This window comes from Vicugna pacos, chromosome 18 (genome assembly GCF_048564905.1).
Source record: "Vicugna pacos chromosome 18, VicPac4, whole genome shotgun sequence".
Classification (NCBI taxonomy): Eukaryota; Metazoa; Chordata; class Mammalia; order Artiodactyla; family Camelidae; genus Vicugna; species Vicugna pacos.
In genome coordinates this window covers 45,985,353-46,000,373 of record NC_133004.1, presented here as the reverse complement: position 1 = coordinate 46,000,373, position 15,021 = coordinate 45,985,353, and the positions used below count along the sequence as shown (strand labels likewise).

The 15,021-nt window shown below is 61.5% G+C and overlaps 1 protein-coding gene across 6 annotated transcripts in view; it reads right to left on the bottom strand.

The window, feature by feature from the left end:
* Positions 1–15,021, bottom strand: part of MAD1L1 (mitotic arrest deficient 1 like 1) — a 273,678-nt gene that overhangs the window by 176,186 nt on the left and 82,471 nt on the right. For 4 of the 6 annotated variants that reach the window (XM_072943447.1, XM_072943444.1, XM_072943449.1 and 1 more), the window contains one exon: positions 3,875–3,957. The exons of the other annotated variants lie outside the window; for them this stretch is intronic. In XM_072943447.1, coding sequence (XP_072799548.1) covers positions 3,875–3,957 — 83 coding nt within the window. The remainder of the gene's footprint in view (positions 1–3,874; positions 3,958–15,021) is intronic. 6 annotated transcript variants of the gene reach the window in all.

The following is a 15,021-nucleotide window of genomic DNA, read 5'->3' as shown; positions in this document are numbered from 1 at the left end:
AGCAGGCCCGGCCACCCAGTAAACGTGCTTACGGTGACTGAAACCCCAACAGCTCTCATCCTCAGGATGAATCTAAACAGGGTTCACTTCACAAGGCCCCGGATTTCAACCGCAGCAGGTGCACCAACATCCTGGGTCTCGTTTGACTCCCACTCAGAACCAGGAGAGAAGGCGCCGCCATCCCTGCTGGGCAGGCGAGGAAAGTGAGGCACCCAGAACTTGCCAGAACCGGCCAGTGTTCTGCCCCCAAGGATCTCAACCCTGGACAGACGTCCAGGTTGCCTGCTGGGAAGGGCTGCTGGGTGGATGGAAATGGCAGTGGTCAGGGCCCCTGACTCCTCAGCTGCCGCCCCAGATCTGGGGCCAGCGTCCTGGGGACGCCGTCTTCGGGCTGCATCCACCTGGCAACGCCCAGGGCCCCGTGGCACAGAGCACCCAGGCCCTGGACGACAGGAGACACCCACAACCTCCAGGATGCCCCGTCTGACTCACCTGGCGTGGAGGGGACGAGGTGCCCAACCAGGTGCTCAGAAAAAAACTGTTTTAAAGCTTGCTGACCAAAAAACCCCAAAATGGATCATTTTAAAATAAAAGCAAATGCTGGAGACTTTCATTATGTACAACATTTCTATTAAAGCAGAACAAACTCCGGGCTATATCGAACCAGTTCCGCTGGGATCTGTGTCCGCCGTGACCCACTATTCAGGCTCCGTCTCATTCACATAGAGGCTTAATTGGCATTTCATGCCTGCATTGTGTCCCGGGGATGAGCGAGGTGTAATTATGGTAAAGAGAGCGCTCCACCGGCTCTGGCTCCATTCATGTCATTCATCGCGTCAGAATGAGCACAGATGTTCCGCTGAAGGACAGAGAGGAAGATGAGCGCTTTCAAATGACACTACTTTAGTTTAAAACTTCATTTAAAATAAAAAGTTATTTAAGCGAAATTTACAACAGTGTTCTCCTCCCTTTGTTTTACTTGCAATAGGGCATCAACGTCAAAGGCTGGTTCCGCTTAATTTGATTTCTCATTTTCAGATGAACATCTGTGTTTAGGTCTAAAAAGCTTTGTGGAAACATACGGGACCCGAAAGGGCCTGAACAAGGCCTGCCTCTGCAAACACTTGACCGCCAGGAAGGCCCGCCTTCACAGGGGCCCAGGGTTGCGGGCGGGGGTGCTGCTCTGGCTCCCTCCCCACCTCAAGTTGCCAAGGAACTTCCTGCTTTTCAGAGTGGAGACCTCGGAAGCAGCGCCCCCGGGCAATCACTCAGGCTCAGGGCTTCCTCCAGCCAGCAGTGGTGCTCGTGGTGGCCTCCAGGGAGATGGCCCATCAGGTTCTGCTCCTCCTCCCACGGTGTGTGGACACCAGCTGCTTGGGGACCTGGCCCCCAGGGCTGGACAGGCAGGGACCCCACATCCACCCCCGGCTCAGAGCCCCAGGCACAGAGGAACCACTCTGGGTCCCACAAGAGACAGGCCTACCTCCAGGGCCCCCAGTGCCAGGCATGCCACCTTGAGGGGACACGTGAAGGCTGGGCCCCAGCTATGCTCCTGAACTGGCCCCCGGATGTCAAGAAGATGGCGACCTCCTCACGTCTCGGTTTCCTCTCTGCCCACGTGGACAACACCCGAGCCCAGCTGCCCACAAGCCACTGAGGGCAGACCCAGAAGCTGGCACAGAAAGCAGTCCTGGGTGCATGCGACAGGAATAAAGCCCCACCTTCAGCCCCACGTCAGTCAGGCCCAGCGAGGACACTCAGAAATGGGGTTCCCGGGGCTGCGGGAGTCAGAATTCCTGAGCCAGGAGGCGCGGGGACGATGGGCCACGGGGACAGCCCCGCGGACCAGCTGCTTTCTGTGCTGTCCCCACATGGGAACAGGTCAATCTTCTCGGCAGCTGCCTCCTGGGTACCAGGGCGAGGCCAGCACAGAGCCCACCGCCGCAGCGTGCGTCTAATAGCCTGGAACACGGCTCCGTTTCTACAGCACTGTATTTAAAAATCTCTAAATAAAACTCATGGAGCGTGTTGCAATAATATACATTTTTTAAACTCACTAATTGAATGTTGCCATTACAAGTGCTATTTTGGACCATCTGCTAAATATGTAATTTGGGAATTAAGATTCATATCTTACAAGATACACTAATTACTCCTTTGAATCCATTTGGTTACTTTCTGAACACACACAAGTCCTGCAGTTTGCAAGGACCATCGCCCCCCGCATCGTGGTGCGGGTCAGGGAGCTCGGTACGGCCGCGACGTCCCCGGGGCCCAGGGAGGAAGGGCAGGCCACGCCTTCCCAGGCTGGGAGTCTGTTCTGGCCTTTTAAAGGTGACAGGAATTTCTGTGTGTCAAACCAAGGCCTTCCATCAAGCGCTCCCACTCGCTGACTGTGCAGTTTATCCAAGCCCACCCTCCCAACCCCTCAGATATTCTCACAGCCCCTCCAGTGGCCAGGCTGCAACTTAGCAACCACGCTGCACCCCGAGCCCCGGCACACAGCGCACACACCCACGACGGCCAAGGCTGTCCCCAAACCCCTCGTCCGGAGCCAGGCCCCAGCAGGAGGTGGACACCGGGGGCTTTGTGGGTCGCGGAGCAGCAGCCCCGTACCTCCTCTGTGTGCTGCTCTACTTCTACTGACATGACCCAAGGAAGAGCTCACTTCTGACCTCACGACACAGCAGGGATCAGTCTGAGAGACACTAACCCCACTGCCAGCGCAGGCAGCGGTTCTTGGCCTCCAATGTCTCTCTTCCGTCCTGGGTAAAATTTGCCTTGCTGAAGGAGCCTTTGTTTCAGGCTGTGAAGACGCCGTGGGTTCCTCCATGGGTTTAACCAACCAATACACATGGTTGCTGGGTCCAGACCCACCACCTGCCCCGCCACCAGCCCCAGCAGAGGGGCCAGGACACACATCGTGAGGAAGATGCTCACACCACTCACAACAGTTCCCAGCAGAACAAAGCAACACTTCTTATCCAAACAAAGTGCATCAACCGGGTCCTCGAGTCACTTTTCTCTCTCCCCACTGCCTTGTGTCCTGCGTACAACTGAAGGGAGGAAAAACTGACCAGGAAACAGTGCCGGGTAGGAAGGCGGGAAGAATCTGAATGCAAACGCCCTGGATGTGACGAGGCTGCGTGCCCAAGGAGTGCCCCAGCAGGGGTCAAGGTGAAGCGAGGGCGAAGACAGAGCTGCCACCAGCAGGGCCCCCGGAGGCGAGGCGGGGCTGAAGGATGGAGGGGGCTGGGCAGACCCAGCTTCTGCCCACAGTCAGCCACCAGTCAGAGGCAGAGCCAGGTCAAGACTGGCAAACACCAGGCTCCACTCCCCGCCCTCCACACGCCGCCCACTCCCTGCAGCAGGAAGAGCTTCAAGGTGGTGACCCCGAGTGCCTGGCATGGGCCCCAGCCAAGGAGCTACGTACTAGATGAACACGTGCAGCATCTCCCTTCAGTCCCAAGAGAATTGGAATAAAGGAAAAGGCAGGCTGAGGGAGGAAAGACAGACAAGTGACCTTGGGGCTTTCTCAGGCTACTGAAGGACACAAAATCAAGCCGTCGGAAATCTGACCCTGACTCGGGAAATCAGAGGGAGGAAATGGGGTCTACTTGCCAGGCTTCTCACGTGAGAAACCCAGCAGCGCAGACAGGGAGCATGTTCGGCAGGCCTGGGAGGGGAGGTGGGCCTCCACGTGCACCATCCACACCCCCATCAGAACGGCCGCCAAGGCCACAAGCAGCCCCTGGCCGCATGGGCGCCTGCAGCTGCAGAAGGGCCCGTCCACTGGGAAAACGGCAGGTGGGTTCTCGTGGAGCTGACCGCTGCTGTGACCCAGCCACACCACTACTGACCTTTGCACACTTACCAGCTCTGTCCACCGAGGGGCTGAAGGCGTGAACACACCTCCCACCCAGGTACTGGCTCTCCATCAACAGGAACCCGAGCGTCCTGGGAAAAGGGTCGATGCCGTGAAAGGCGCAGAGAAAATCCAAGTTCAGAGCATCGTGCGACGCTGGGAAGGTAGGAAACACTCCAAACAAGACAGTGGGAGTCAGAAGAGCACAAGAGCCAACTGCAAAGAGCTCCCACAGGTCAGAGGTCAAAGGCCAGAGGTCAGACCATCTGAGTAGCTCGGGGCTGCAGAGCGCTGAGCTCAATGAGACGCTGTCCGCAGTTCACGCCGGCATTAAACGACCAACGGAGGAAACACGCGGGGAGAAGGGACGAGTCTCCCCCTGAGAAGCCCAGCCCCGAACGCACCAGACACAAGGGAAACGGACGACCCCTGTGCCCTATGGAGGCGGCGGCCGCAGGCGAGGCCCCCCAACGAGCCCGAGAGCGAGCGCCCTGCAGGCCGGGAGGGAACGGGCTGTCGGCAAGGTCCTGGCACGTCCCCAGGGACACTTCCTGACCAGAGGGGAGCGCCCGGCCTCGCAGCAGAGAAACAAGCAATCGAGGCCGGCAGCACGGGAAACAGACGGTGCCAACGCCACGCACCCCGCACGACGCGCAGAGGAGGCACAGCGTCGCTTCTGCGGTCTCACACCTCAGCCTGACCAGACAGAAAGTCACCCCCCAACACCGCGGCGTTCTGCAGCCCTGCCACCCACCCCTTAGCCCAGCGCTCCTGCGCGTCTCGGCAGAGGAGAGCGGCGGGCGCAGGATGAGCTCAGAGACGGTCCGCGGATGCTGTGCGCTGGCTGCGGCGGCCGGCACCCTGCCCAGCCGGCCTGAGCCCTGGCCGGCCTCCGCCCATGGCTCCTTCCTGGCGCCACACCCCAGAGCTGGGTGAGGGGTGCAGCCTGAACGAAATCAGTGAGTAGGTGGCTCCGTTTGAAACGAACGCTGAAGGCTGAACAGGACCCAGCGTGATTCATCCACATGCTCCCTGAAGCACCTAAGACGCGCCCCTCAAGGGCAGGTGTGCAACGAACGGTTCCTAAACCAGCGAGGAGGAGCCCCGCCCTCCTTCCTCCTGGCAAGCAGGATGACTCAGCAGAGCGGGCGTGGGCGAGCTCGGGGACACGGTCAGGGGCACCCCAGTGGAGGTGACAGGAGGGGTGCGGAGGAGGTGCAGGGAGGACGGGGCATGGATGAGCCAACTCGGGGGCCTGCGGACACACGGGCACAGGGAAAGCAGGCCAGGCCACGTGACGCACTGGTGAGGGTGGCTGCGCCAGCTGGATGTCAGAGGAGACCCAGGCAAAGGTGGGACAGGTCAGCAGATTTCAGGATTTCACGGTGGGGGGGACGGGGGAAGGAGTCCAGATATTTCAGAATGAGGGAAGGGCCCTAATCAAGGAGATACCGTCACTGCCATGCATGGAGGTGGCCGGCCGGGGCTCCATCTGGAGCCTGGGCTCCTGACTACAGGCGTGCCTCTGGGAGAGAGGAAGCTGCGGGCCGCGAACAAGTGCTCGGACTAAGAAGGCTTCCGCCAGGAAGCAGCAGCTAAGGCGCACAAGGAGCACCCCTGGGGGGAGCATCCGGGCGCCACCCGGAGGGAGGAGGGGACGAGCACATGGCTCTGACCCTGGCCACACAGCGTTCCTGGGGCCGGGCCAGGGGGCCCCCGAGTCTGCCCCCAGTCCTGCTTAGTCACCAGAGCTGCTCCTTCCAGACAAGCTGGGCACGACCGGCCCAGGGGGCAGAGGGTCTGCACAGGGGGACTCTTGCCTCAACACAGCTTCCCACACAGCACAGGGAACACTCGCCCTCCAGAGCCGCAACACAGCAGGCAGGCCGCTGCCCCTGCCAGGCGACGGTGCGGGGACAGCACGTGCGAGGGCTCTTAGCACGATGTGCTTGTTTACCAACAGGGCGCCCTGACCCTTGGGACTAAGTCGTTCATTTCCATGCACAAGAACAGCAGGACAGCCAGCATCCGGGGCCCCTGGGCCCCCCGAGTCCCCTCCAAACACACTTAGTAACCACTGCCCCCAGAGGGGCAGCTCCAAGGAGCCAGAAGACCACACCCCCTGACCCCAGGGGCACTGAGAGGCTCTCGGACCTCTGTCCACCTGGGCTCCCGACACCCGCATCAGAAAGCCTGCCATTCCTGAACACCTGGCCTCAGGCCCGCCGCCCCGCCTGGGGGACAGAGCCACTCGACTCTCCAGGGCCCTTCCCACAAGCTGGCCTGCACGCAGCAGCTCAAGGCGCTGGTCTGACCTGCCGCAGCGAAGGCCATCCTCCCGTCTCCCTCCTGACAAGCACAGCCTCTTCCTGGGACTGTGAGGCTGTCAGCCTCAAACAAGCACGTACAGGACACACGGGCCAGGGCGTGCAGGTGCGTGCACACGCGAGCGCACAGGGGTGTACGCTGAGCGACCCGAGCACGGAGGAATGACCTGGGGCCGGGGACCGGAGGCGCAGCTGAGCGGCCCGAGCACGGTGGGAGGCGCACATCTCAGCCTTTTCTGCTCTTTTCTCCCAGACCAGCCGTGCAGAAGCCGGCTGACGACAGGCCCTCAAGGTCTAGGCTTCCCAGAACACGGGACTCGGAGCAGACACAGGAGGAGCTCCCCCTCAGCCCTGCTCGACGATGGTTCTGGAGGTGCATCCGTCCGCTGCTCTGCCCCGCCTGTCTCTCGTGTCCCCAGAGGAGCCCTGGGAGGCAGGCTCTACCGACGACCTTCCCCTGGAGGCAGTGCGGTCACAGGCTGTGTTTCCTTCCAAAGCAATGTCGGACGGAGGGTAAAGGACGGCCCAGATGGCGCGTCTGGCGGTCCCCCCGCCGTGTGGGTCGCTGCTTATTTACAGCAGAGGAAGCGGCTCTTTCACACACGGGTCCCCTTCCCTCTGCCTTCTGTGCAGACCGGGCTCAAAGCCGTTTGTCAGGACACCAGACTCCTTGTGCGCTCGCTTCAGCAACCAGCCCCTGGGAGACGCCGTCAGCCCTGCCCACCCGGGTCGGCAAGGAAGAGCCACAATCTCGAGCTGTGCACCGAGCCCCGCCCGGCAGCGACTGCAGGCAAGGTCCGCCCAGCAGTGCAAGGCCTGCGCTGGCATGTCTGTCTGCCGACACACTCCTGTCCCCTCCACTCTCTCCCGATTTGAAGAATCAAAACAAGGGACCCAAACAAGGGCCCTCCCTCCCCAGTTCTCTGAAGTGAGAAGGTTCCGGGCCAGAGGCTGCCCCTTGGACCGTCGGGGCCCACCTCCCACTCTTCCAGACAGAAGCCCACCTGGGCACTTGGGGCAAGGTCGCCACAGCACATGCTTATTTTAATGGGACAAAGCTGGAAGATGCTACTCCGGTGGCTCTGAGACACAACTCCGGTGATTCAGGGCTGCCCCGGCCTGCAGGGACTTCAGGCCCTCTGACCTGGTGGGAGGGCAGCAAGCAAAGCCGGGGCCCGTACCTGGAGTCCGCTGCCGGGGTGGCCAGTGGAAGGACAAGGAGGGCAGGTGTGGGAGGTGGTCGGAGCTTAGCACGGGCGCTATGCGGGGAGGAGAGCTCCAAGCCAGCTGCTCTGGCTCTCCGTGTCAGCGCCCACAGCTCTACGCTCCCCCTCCGCCCGACCACGGCCGCGGCTCCCTCTGGAATGGCGCGCCCCCAGGTGCTGCCCTCAGTGCCCCTCAGAGGTCACCATCAACATCGCAGGCCAAGGAGTCACAGCTCACTCCTCATCTCAACGTCTGATGCCAGCCTGGGCCTCCCCACTCCTGCTGGGCCTCCCTCCCGGAAGGCCACAGAGGCACCTCCAATTCCCAAACAGCCACTTTAAGCCTGGGGCCTGTGGGCAATCCCGTCCCTCCTCCCAAGTTCTCTGGATTAAAAGCTCAAGAGTTAGACACCCGACAGCCTCCCCTGCTCTCCGCCCTCTGCGTCCGGGGGCTGCCACAGCCTGGCCCCACCACCGGACATCCCGCACGACTTCCTGGAAGCCAGCACCCCTCTCCCACTGGTTTCCCACTGGCCCACTCCCACCCAACAGCTCGTCCTGTGTGTTAAGCCAAGTAACACCTGCATGAAGTAGAGCTCTGGTCACATTACCCCCCCACGACTTCCCCCAGGCTGAAATAAGGCCACACCCCCGGGGTCAGCCCTCCCCAGCCACTACTGTGAGGCCCGGGACACCCAGAGGGGAGGAGGTGCCTGCAGTGCGGGCACGGCTCCCAGACGCTGAGCCAAAGGCCCCCCACGCGAGCAGGAGCACATCCCCAGCCCTGGCCGGGCCTTCAGGGCCATTTATGAGAGCCGTTCCCAGAAGCCGCCAGACACCAGGAGCTGTGTCTTCCATCGCTTTGTTTCCCCAACAACACAAAACCAAGGCTTTTTTAAAACATAAAACATTGTAATTATTCTGGCGCATCATTCCAAGAGAGATTTGTACACAGGAGCACATGCCAGGAAAGGCGAGCTGGGGCGACCAAGACGAGAACACGGCCCGAAGCCCCGTGGCACAGAGCTTCACACGGGAGAGGAGCGCGGGCCTCAGAGACGCGGCCCTCCCCCTGCCCGGGGCCGAGCGCGGACACGGAGCGCCCTCCGGCGGGCCCGGCGCCAGACCGTGCTGAGACGGCAGCCCGGCCAGGGCAGGGCGGCCTCCGCCGTGGGGCGACGTCTGGGGGCACCGCGGGGTGGAGCCCTGCCAGGACGCGCTCACAGAGACGCTGCTGCACAACCGGGCACCGAGGCAGGTGCGAACACCTGCCGCTGGGGCGTCACAGGGGGACCGGACACGCGGACGCAGGGACCACGGGGCTCCTGCGGGGAGCGTCCAAACCAGGCCAAGTGGACACTGCGGATGGCAGACTCCCTGCGGGCAGCGACCACAGGGCAGAACCAGACCACACAGCTCTAGGCCTTTCCAGCTCTGAGGTGGCACGGCGAGTTTGTGCCCCACAAACGGACAGCACCTCCGTTCTCACGGGAAGCGTAGGCACTGAGGACAGCTGTGAGGACGCGCCCCCGTGAGCACCAGAACTGCAGTTAGGTGCACGCGCTCCTCCCCGGAGGAGCGCGGCGGGGACGCCGGGAGACCGAGCGGAGCACACGCCGCTCAGCCTGACAGAGCCGCGGCGGTCCTGACGCAGAGGCCGCAGGCACCCCCGCCGAGCAGGCCGCACACCGGCAGACCTTCAGGGCGAGCGTCTCCCCGTGCAACGTGGATGGTGCGGCCGGTCGGGGCAGCCCCCGAAGCACGGCCCCGCGGCAGGCACCAGAGCCCCGAGGGTCTGCGTGATGCTCCGCAGGTCGGGGGCCTGATCACTATTTCTGTCCTGCCTCCCTTGCTGGCCTGTGAGCTCCGTGAAGCCAGGGATCCTCCTGTGCTATCCGCAGCGTCAAGGCAACTGCCAGGCACTGGCCAGTGCCACAGGGACCCACAGAGCCATGCAGACAGACGGACGGACGGAGTAGAGGCGGCAGAGACAGGGCAGGGAGAGTCACCTACAGATGAAAACTGAGGGAAAAGTCCGGAAAACAAAACCCCCAGCCGTCAAAAGTGATGGCCCTGGTGGGAGAGAGGCTGCCGCCAGCTCACGGTGACGTCACCCAAGGCGGTGCGATGAGCCATCGCCACCGTTCTAATTTTTAATTTAAGTAATTAAATGAGAAGTAGAGAGAAAATGCAAGAACATCTACGGCCACCCAACAGCCTTGGTTCAGGCAGAACAAGGCGGGAGCCTCAGAGGGGCTGGTCCCCCGTGACTGCAGGGGGTGTCGTGTCGCTCCCGCTCCCAGCCGGCAGGATGAGGCCCAAGTTCAGGCCCACACTCGGTGCTGGTCTCAGGCTGCCCCACCCACGGGAGAGGAGCCCCCAGGAGCAGACGCCCGGGGCACGAGGGGACCTCCAGGGGCTGAGACTATTCTAAATCCTGACAGGGCGCAGGGCGCACAGGTGCACACCTAGGTGAAAAATCGGAGCACCCGTGTACAACCTCCCTGTCTCTTCTACTTAAAAAAGTTCAAGGAATATTTCCAGCTATTTGAAAACTGCCACTTACAGTCTAAGCACAGTGTCCGACTCACGCCGCTCCCATGAGCTGAGAGCTAACAGGTGGCTGTGGCTGGCCACCGACCCGTGATGGCGAGGCTGGAGGCTGACCCTCAGCCCTCTCTCGGATGGCGGCTAACCGTGCTGTCGTCTCCAGCAAGGCTGCCAGACACGACTCGAGGCCTCACGTGTGCTCTGTGGGGGACTCCTGATGGAACAGTTCCCCTCGCAGAGGCCATCTGAGCTGTGCCCGACTGTCGTTTTCTCGAAGAGTCTTAATGGGTTTTGGTTTCCGAGAGCCCCTTCCTGGTGAGCAGACTGCTCTGTGAGAGCTGACCTGGCAAGGTCCCGGGGCGCGCACGGCCCCTAACCTCCCACCACCGACACCCCCGGCCCTGGGAGGGTCCAGGGTCGCGCCCCACACAGTAGCTGGCACCTGGGACAGCTGAGTTTTTTGGCAGAGCCGTCTGGTGAGATGAGCAGCGCTCCTGGCACCAGGAGGTGGTGGAGCCAGCTGGTGACAAAGGCCGCTCAGTTACAGAAGTGTGAGATAGTCTGGGAGCAGAGGACTGGAAAGAAGATATGCAGAGTGGAATAATCACTTGGCTTCACAAAAACCAAATTGATTTGGAAACAATTTGGGAAATGCTTCAGCCGCCACTGAAGCGCCCGGCAGGAGAGGAGCTAGGCCAGTTCTTTGGCCCAAACCAGAGAATTTACTGAGAATTGAAGTCACCCCAGTACCTTCTCCTATCTGATGAATATGATTAAAAATGCATTTCATCTGGCAAGTGTGTGTTAGGAGCCTGACAGGCCTTGGTTATAATTACCCAGCAGGGCTGGGAAGCATCCTGGTCCCCAGGTGCCAGTCAGAGAGTTGAAGGCTGCTGGCCACCGCTCGGACGGTTCAGGGCAGCCCCCAGCGCTCTCACTCTGCCCTGCTGTCTTGATCGATGCTCCTGGGCCAGCCGTGTCCTCCAGGGCAGCGGGGCGTGTGGGGACCCTGTCCCCTCCAGACTTTGCTGTCCCCACAGGGCCTTTTCCTCGCCAGCGCCACAGGCCTCCATCACCGAGAGCCACGGTGACTGGCCTGTTGTCCAGGCAGCTGCCCGGAGGGGGTGGGCCTGTCGGGGTGCCGTGGTGGGCACAAGTGTTTTCTCTCGTGGGCTGCGGACCCTTGTGGGTGAGGTCGCAGGGCTCCTCTCCCCAGCTGCACCCTGTCCTCCCACGGTCTGGCCCCCTCAGCTGCCCCCCCTCCCCCATCGCGGTGGTGCTGGTCCTGAACACCTCTGTCCACAGCCCGCTGCCCCCGCTCTGTGCTCCCACCCCAGCCCCACCGCCCTTCTCTCTCCTCCTGGAGCTGCCTGCGCCCATGTCCACTGCAGCGGGAAGAGTCTGTCACAGGCAGCTGGTGCCACCCCGTCTTCTGGGCTTGCTCGCAGGATGAAGCCCACAGGACTCCAGGCCTCCAGGCCGGCTCCCTGTCGGTCCTGCCAGCTGTCCTTTCCTGGCCCCCAGCCTCTCTGTGTGAATTTCTGTGTCCCCGGTAACTGAACGAGGCGCCCCCGGCCATGCTCCCAGAGCCCCTTCTGTGTGTTCTGCAGCCCCTTCCAAAACCCCCCATCGCCCGTGTCAGTCTCCCACCACGTCGTACACACGGACAGGGCAGGGGTGCGTTCTCCTCGGGGTTCCGACCGGGGACCTGGGCCCCACTCGCAGCAGCACAGGGCGAGCTCCTGCCACAGCGGCTGTCAGCCCGTGTCCTGCCCGAATGGACGGCTCCTGGTGGCACGAGCTATGGCCGCCCCAAGGGAGGGAGCGTCAGTGGGTGGGGTGGGGCCCCGAAGCAGGGGTCTGGACTTCCTGATCCTGGCCCCGTGCCCTTTCCTGAAACGCGGTCCCGGGCCTGCCTTTGTGGAGCCTGCGTCGTTACTCAAGTGAACTGCTTTCTTACAGAGCCTCCTTCTTCGTTCACCGTTCGTTTGACACACGGCAATAGCTCATCAGCTGATCTGCCCGGTGGTGTGAGGTTGGGGTGATTTATTTCGAGGTCCGTGGTTTCTAATGAAGCCCCAACCGGAGGCGGCCCAAATAGCTGCTGCCCCGCCCGGCCCCACACACCACCCGCACGGGGCGGTGATGCAGCCAGTGCTGCCACGAGACGGCGCCACCACCTCCGTGCAGCAGTGAGTGACTTGCTAAACCTGTGTGTTTGAAACCGTGAGTGGCAGTAGCAGGCGGTCCTTGGGCGCCGTCCCGGGCCTCCTCACACCTGGGTGCTCAGAGCAGAGCTGTGCCTGGCATCCGTTCACTGCCACCCCTCGTCCCGCCCCTCACCCCTCCTGACAGCCCTGTGTGGGACCGGGCGCGCCTGCGTGAGCGCTCAGCGGGGTGAGGGTCCACCCTGCCCTGTGTCTCTGCTGCTTCTCCCGTGTGCCCGTGTCTGACTGCCTGGGCCTTCATTTATTTCAAATTCAAAAAACTTGAAGCTGCTCACTTCATAGTCCTCATTTTAATTTGCATCTGGGCTCAGTGAACTGGGAGCCTGTGTGAGTTGCTTTTTTGTAGGAGTTCTGGGTCAGTGGATCACCCTTCAAGCCCTTTCTTACGTGCGCCTTACTCTCATTAATGCACTCCATCTTCGCGGCTCCAGGATTCCATCAGAGGGCGCGTCCCCCACTTCCCAGATGAGGAGCCCGAGGGGGTGACTTCGCGACCGTCCAGCTGGAAGGCAGGGCTCCCCCTGCCTGGCCGGGCCGCGCTGTGCGAACACAGGAAGGGAACACAGCAGCTCCGTTCTTTCTTCCAGGGACTGGCTGACGGCTGCTGGCTTTCCTCGTCTGCAGAACCACGACTGTCAGCGGGCAGAGGGACAGTAGGCTGGGTGCTAATTGGCCACTTCCAAGAAGCTGAGTGCTGGCTTGCTTTTAAATAGACGCTTTCAGCTGACTTCTCAGGTAATCTGTTTTACTGAGATTTTAAGTCTGGACAAGTGTCAAGACTCTCTCGATATTATCTCCTTAGTGTATTTTAAGAGCTGCCAGTAAGAGGCCCCGGGAAACCACTGGATAGGAACCAAGGCAGGCACTCAACCCGGTGTTAGGACAGTGTCTGGAGGACTCGCGTGGCCCAGCGTCGGGGCTTCTGAGGAAGCCTCTCGTCTGAGCAAGAGGGCCAGCAGTTAATCAGCTACACGCTCAGAAACCTCAAGCTGTCTCTTCGCCAATTAGGAACCGCTTACCTTGGAGGGGATTTGTCACCAGGCTGAGTTAGCCAGGCCTGTCCCTCAGTGCACTTGGACAGGCGAGAACTCATAAATATGCAGAAGTTACTTTAAACTTTGTGTCAGAACTTTGCCCTGAGAACACAGGGCATCCAGTGAACTGACTTGGGGAGGGCGCCATCACCCGCTGGCTCCGCGCACGGCCCAGCCAGGAGGTGGTCGGCTGTCATCCCCTCCCCTGCCTGTCCCGCCTCTGTAGTTGTGAGGAGTGCCGAGCCCACGTCTGCCTGTCTGTGTGCCTCCTGGTGGCTCACAGCTCTGCACACCTGGGCACTGAGTCAGCTGTGGGCGGTCACCTGGGTCATGGCCCCGGTCTCTTTCCGAGGTTGACTGGTGCCCGCTCCTCTCACCTGCCATCCTTCCCCCGTCTCCTCGCTGGGCCCCACCTGGGTTCAGGCCTCTTGCGGCACCTGTAGCTGGGGCAGTGGGCACCTTCATTTTGGCTCCCGGTGGTGAGAGCCTCTGCTTCCAGCCCAGAGGTGGCGGCCAGGCCCGGCTGCCGGCTGCATCCCCAGGTCTCCCGGCTCTCAGAGCCAGGGTCGGGCTGCTTCTCCCCCCAAGCCACGAGCGCAGCCAGGGGCTCTCCGCGTCCATCTGTGCCTTAATGGAGGGCCGTGCAGGGGCACTGGCTTTCTTGAAGTCACTTAAAAGCTTTTGCCAGAGAATCAGAGGGTGCTGACTACTGGAGGCTTATTTATTCATTTCTGGGCGTGGATGGTAAACAGCCTGCTCCTTGGCTCAGCAGGAGCAGATGGGGAGCGTTCGCCTGATTGATTCCTTACCTGCAGGGACACACGCCTGGAGGGAACCTATCAATTTGGCACGTCCTGCCAAAACCACTCTGAAATAAGCTTAATTGCCTCCAGACCAGCTTTCCAGCACCAAGTGTTCCCGTAAATCTCCTCCTGGACTTGTCGCTCAGCTCAGCCCTCCTCCCCGAGGGCTGGAGTCTCTCTCCAGGGTGTGTCCTCGGAGGAGCTGGGCTTTGCCTCTGGCCCAGCTCACTCCCAGGACGCCAGGTGGGCAAGGTAGCCGCCCTGCTCGCAGAGAGGAAGCCCAGGTGAGCAGAGGGTGTGGCGCCTCTTCCAGCGGCTGGAAATTGGTGTCAGCCCCGGTCACAGACAGACCAGGGGCCAAACCAGCCGGTCCCCAACTCTCCGCTCTGCTCTGCCGCCTGACTGCAAGTGCAGTCTGGTCGGTTGGCTGCTGGTGTCCCGGAGCCTCTGTGCTGGATTTGTTGCTGAATTTTTCACCCCCAAGCTGGCACAGCCTCACGCTTCCCTGGGGTGGTGCTGGCAGACGGGGCTGGGGTGGCAGGGCCGCCTGCCTCGTGTTACATGCTGGTGGCGGACATTCCAGGAGTGCTCATCCACAGGAGTCTTCCTGGAGGCTGACTTCTTGATCGGATCATCAGCACCAAGACCCAGCCCCAGCCACCAGCCTGTGGGGAAGCTGCAGGCCAAACAGCACACGGTGGGAGCACAGCCCCGCCCACCAGCAGGCCTCCGAGCCACAGAGGCCTCTCGGTACGGCGGGCTCTGCCAGCCAGCGGTCCAGGACCAAGCTCCTCCTGGCAGTGGGCAGGCTCCGGCTCCTCCCGCCAGGAAGCCTGCATGAGCCTCTAGCCCAGCCTCACCCACCAGGGGCAGATGCCAGAAACAAGAAAACAATGGGGGGTGGGGGCAGGTAGAGCTCAGTGGCAGAGCCCACGCCTGTAGGCGTGACATTCCGGGTTCAGTCCCCAGTGCCTCCATTTAAAAAAAGGAAATACATTTTAAAAACCTA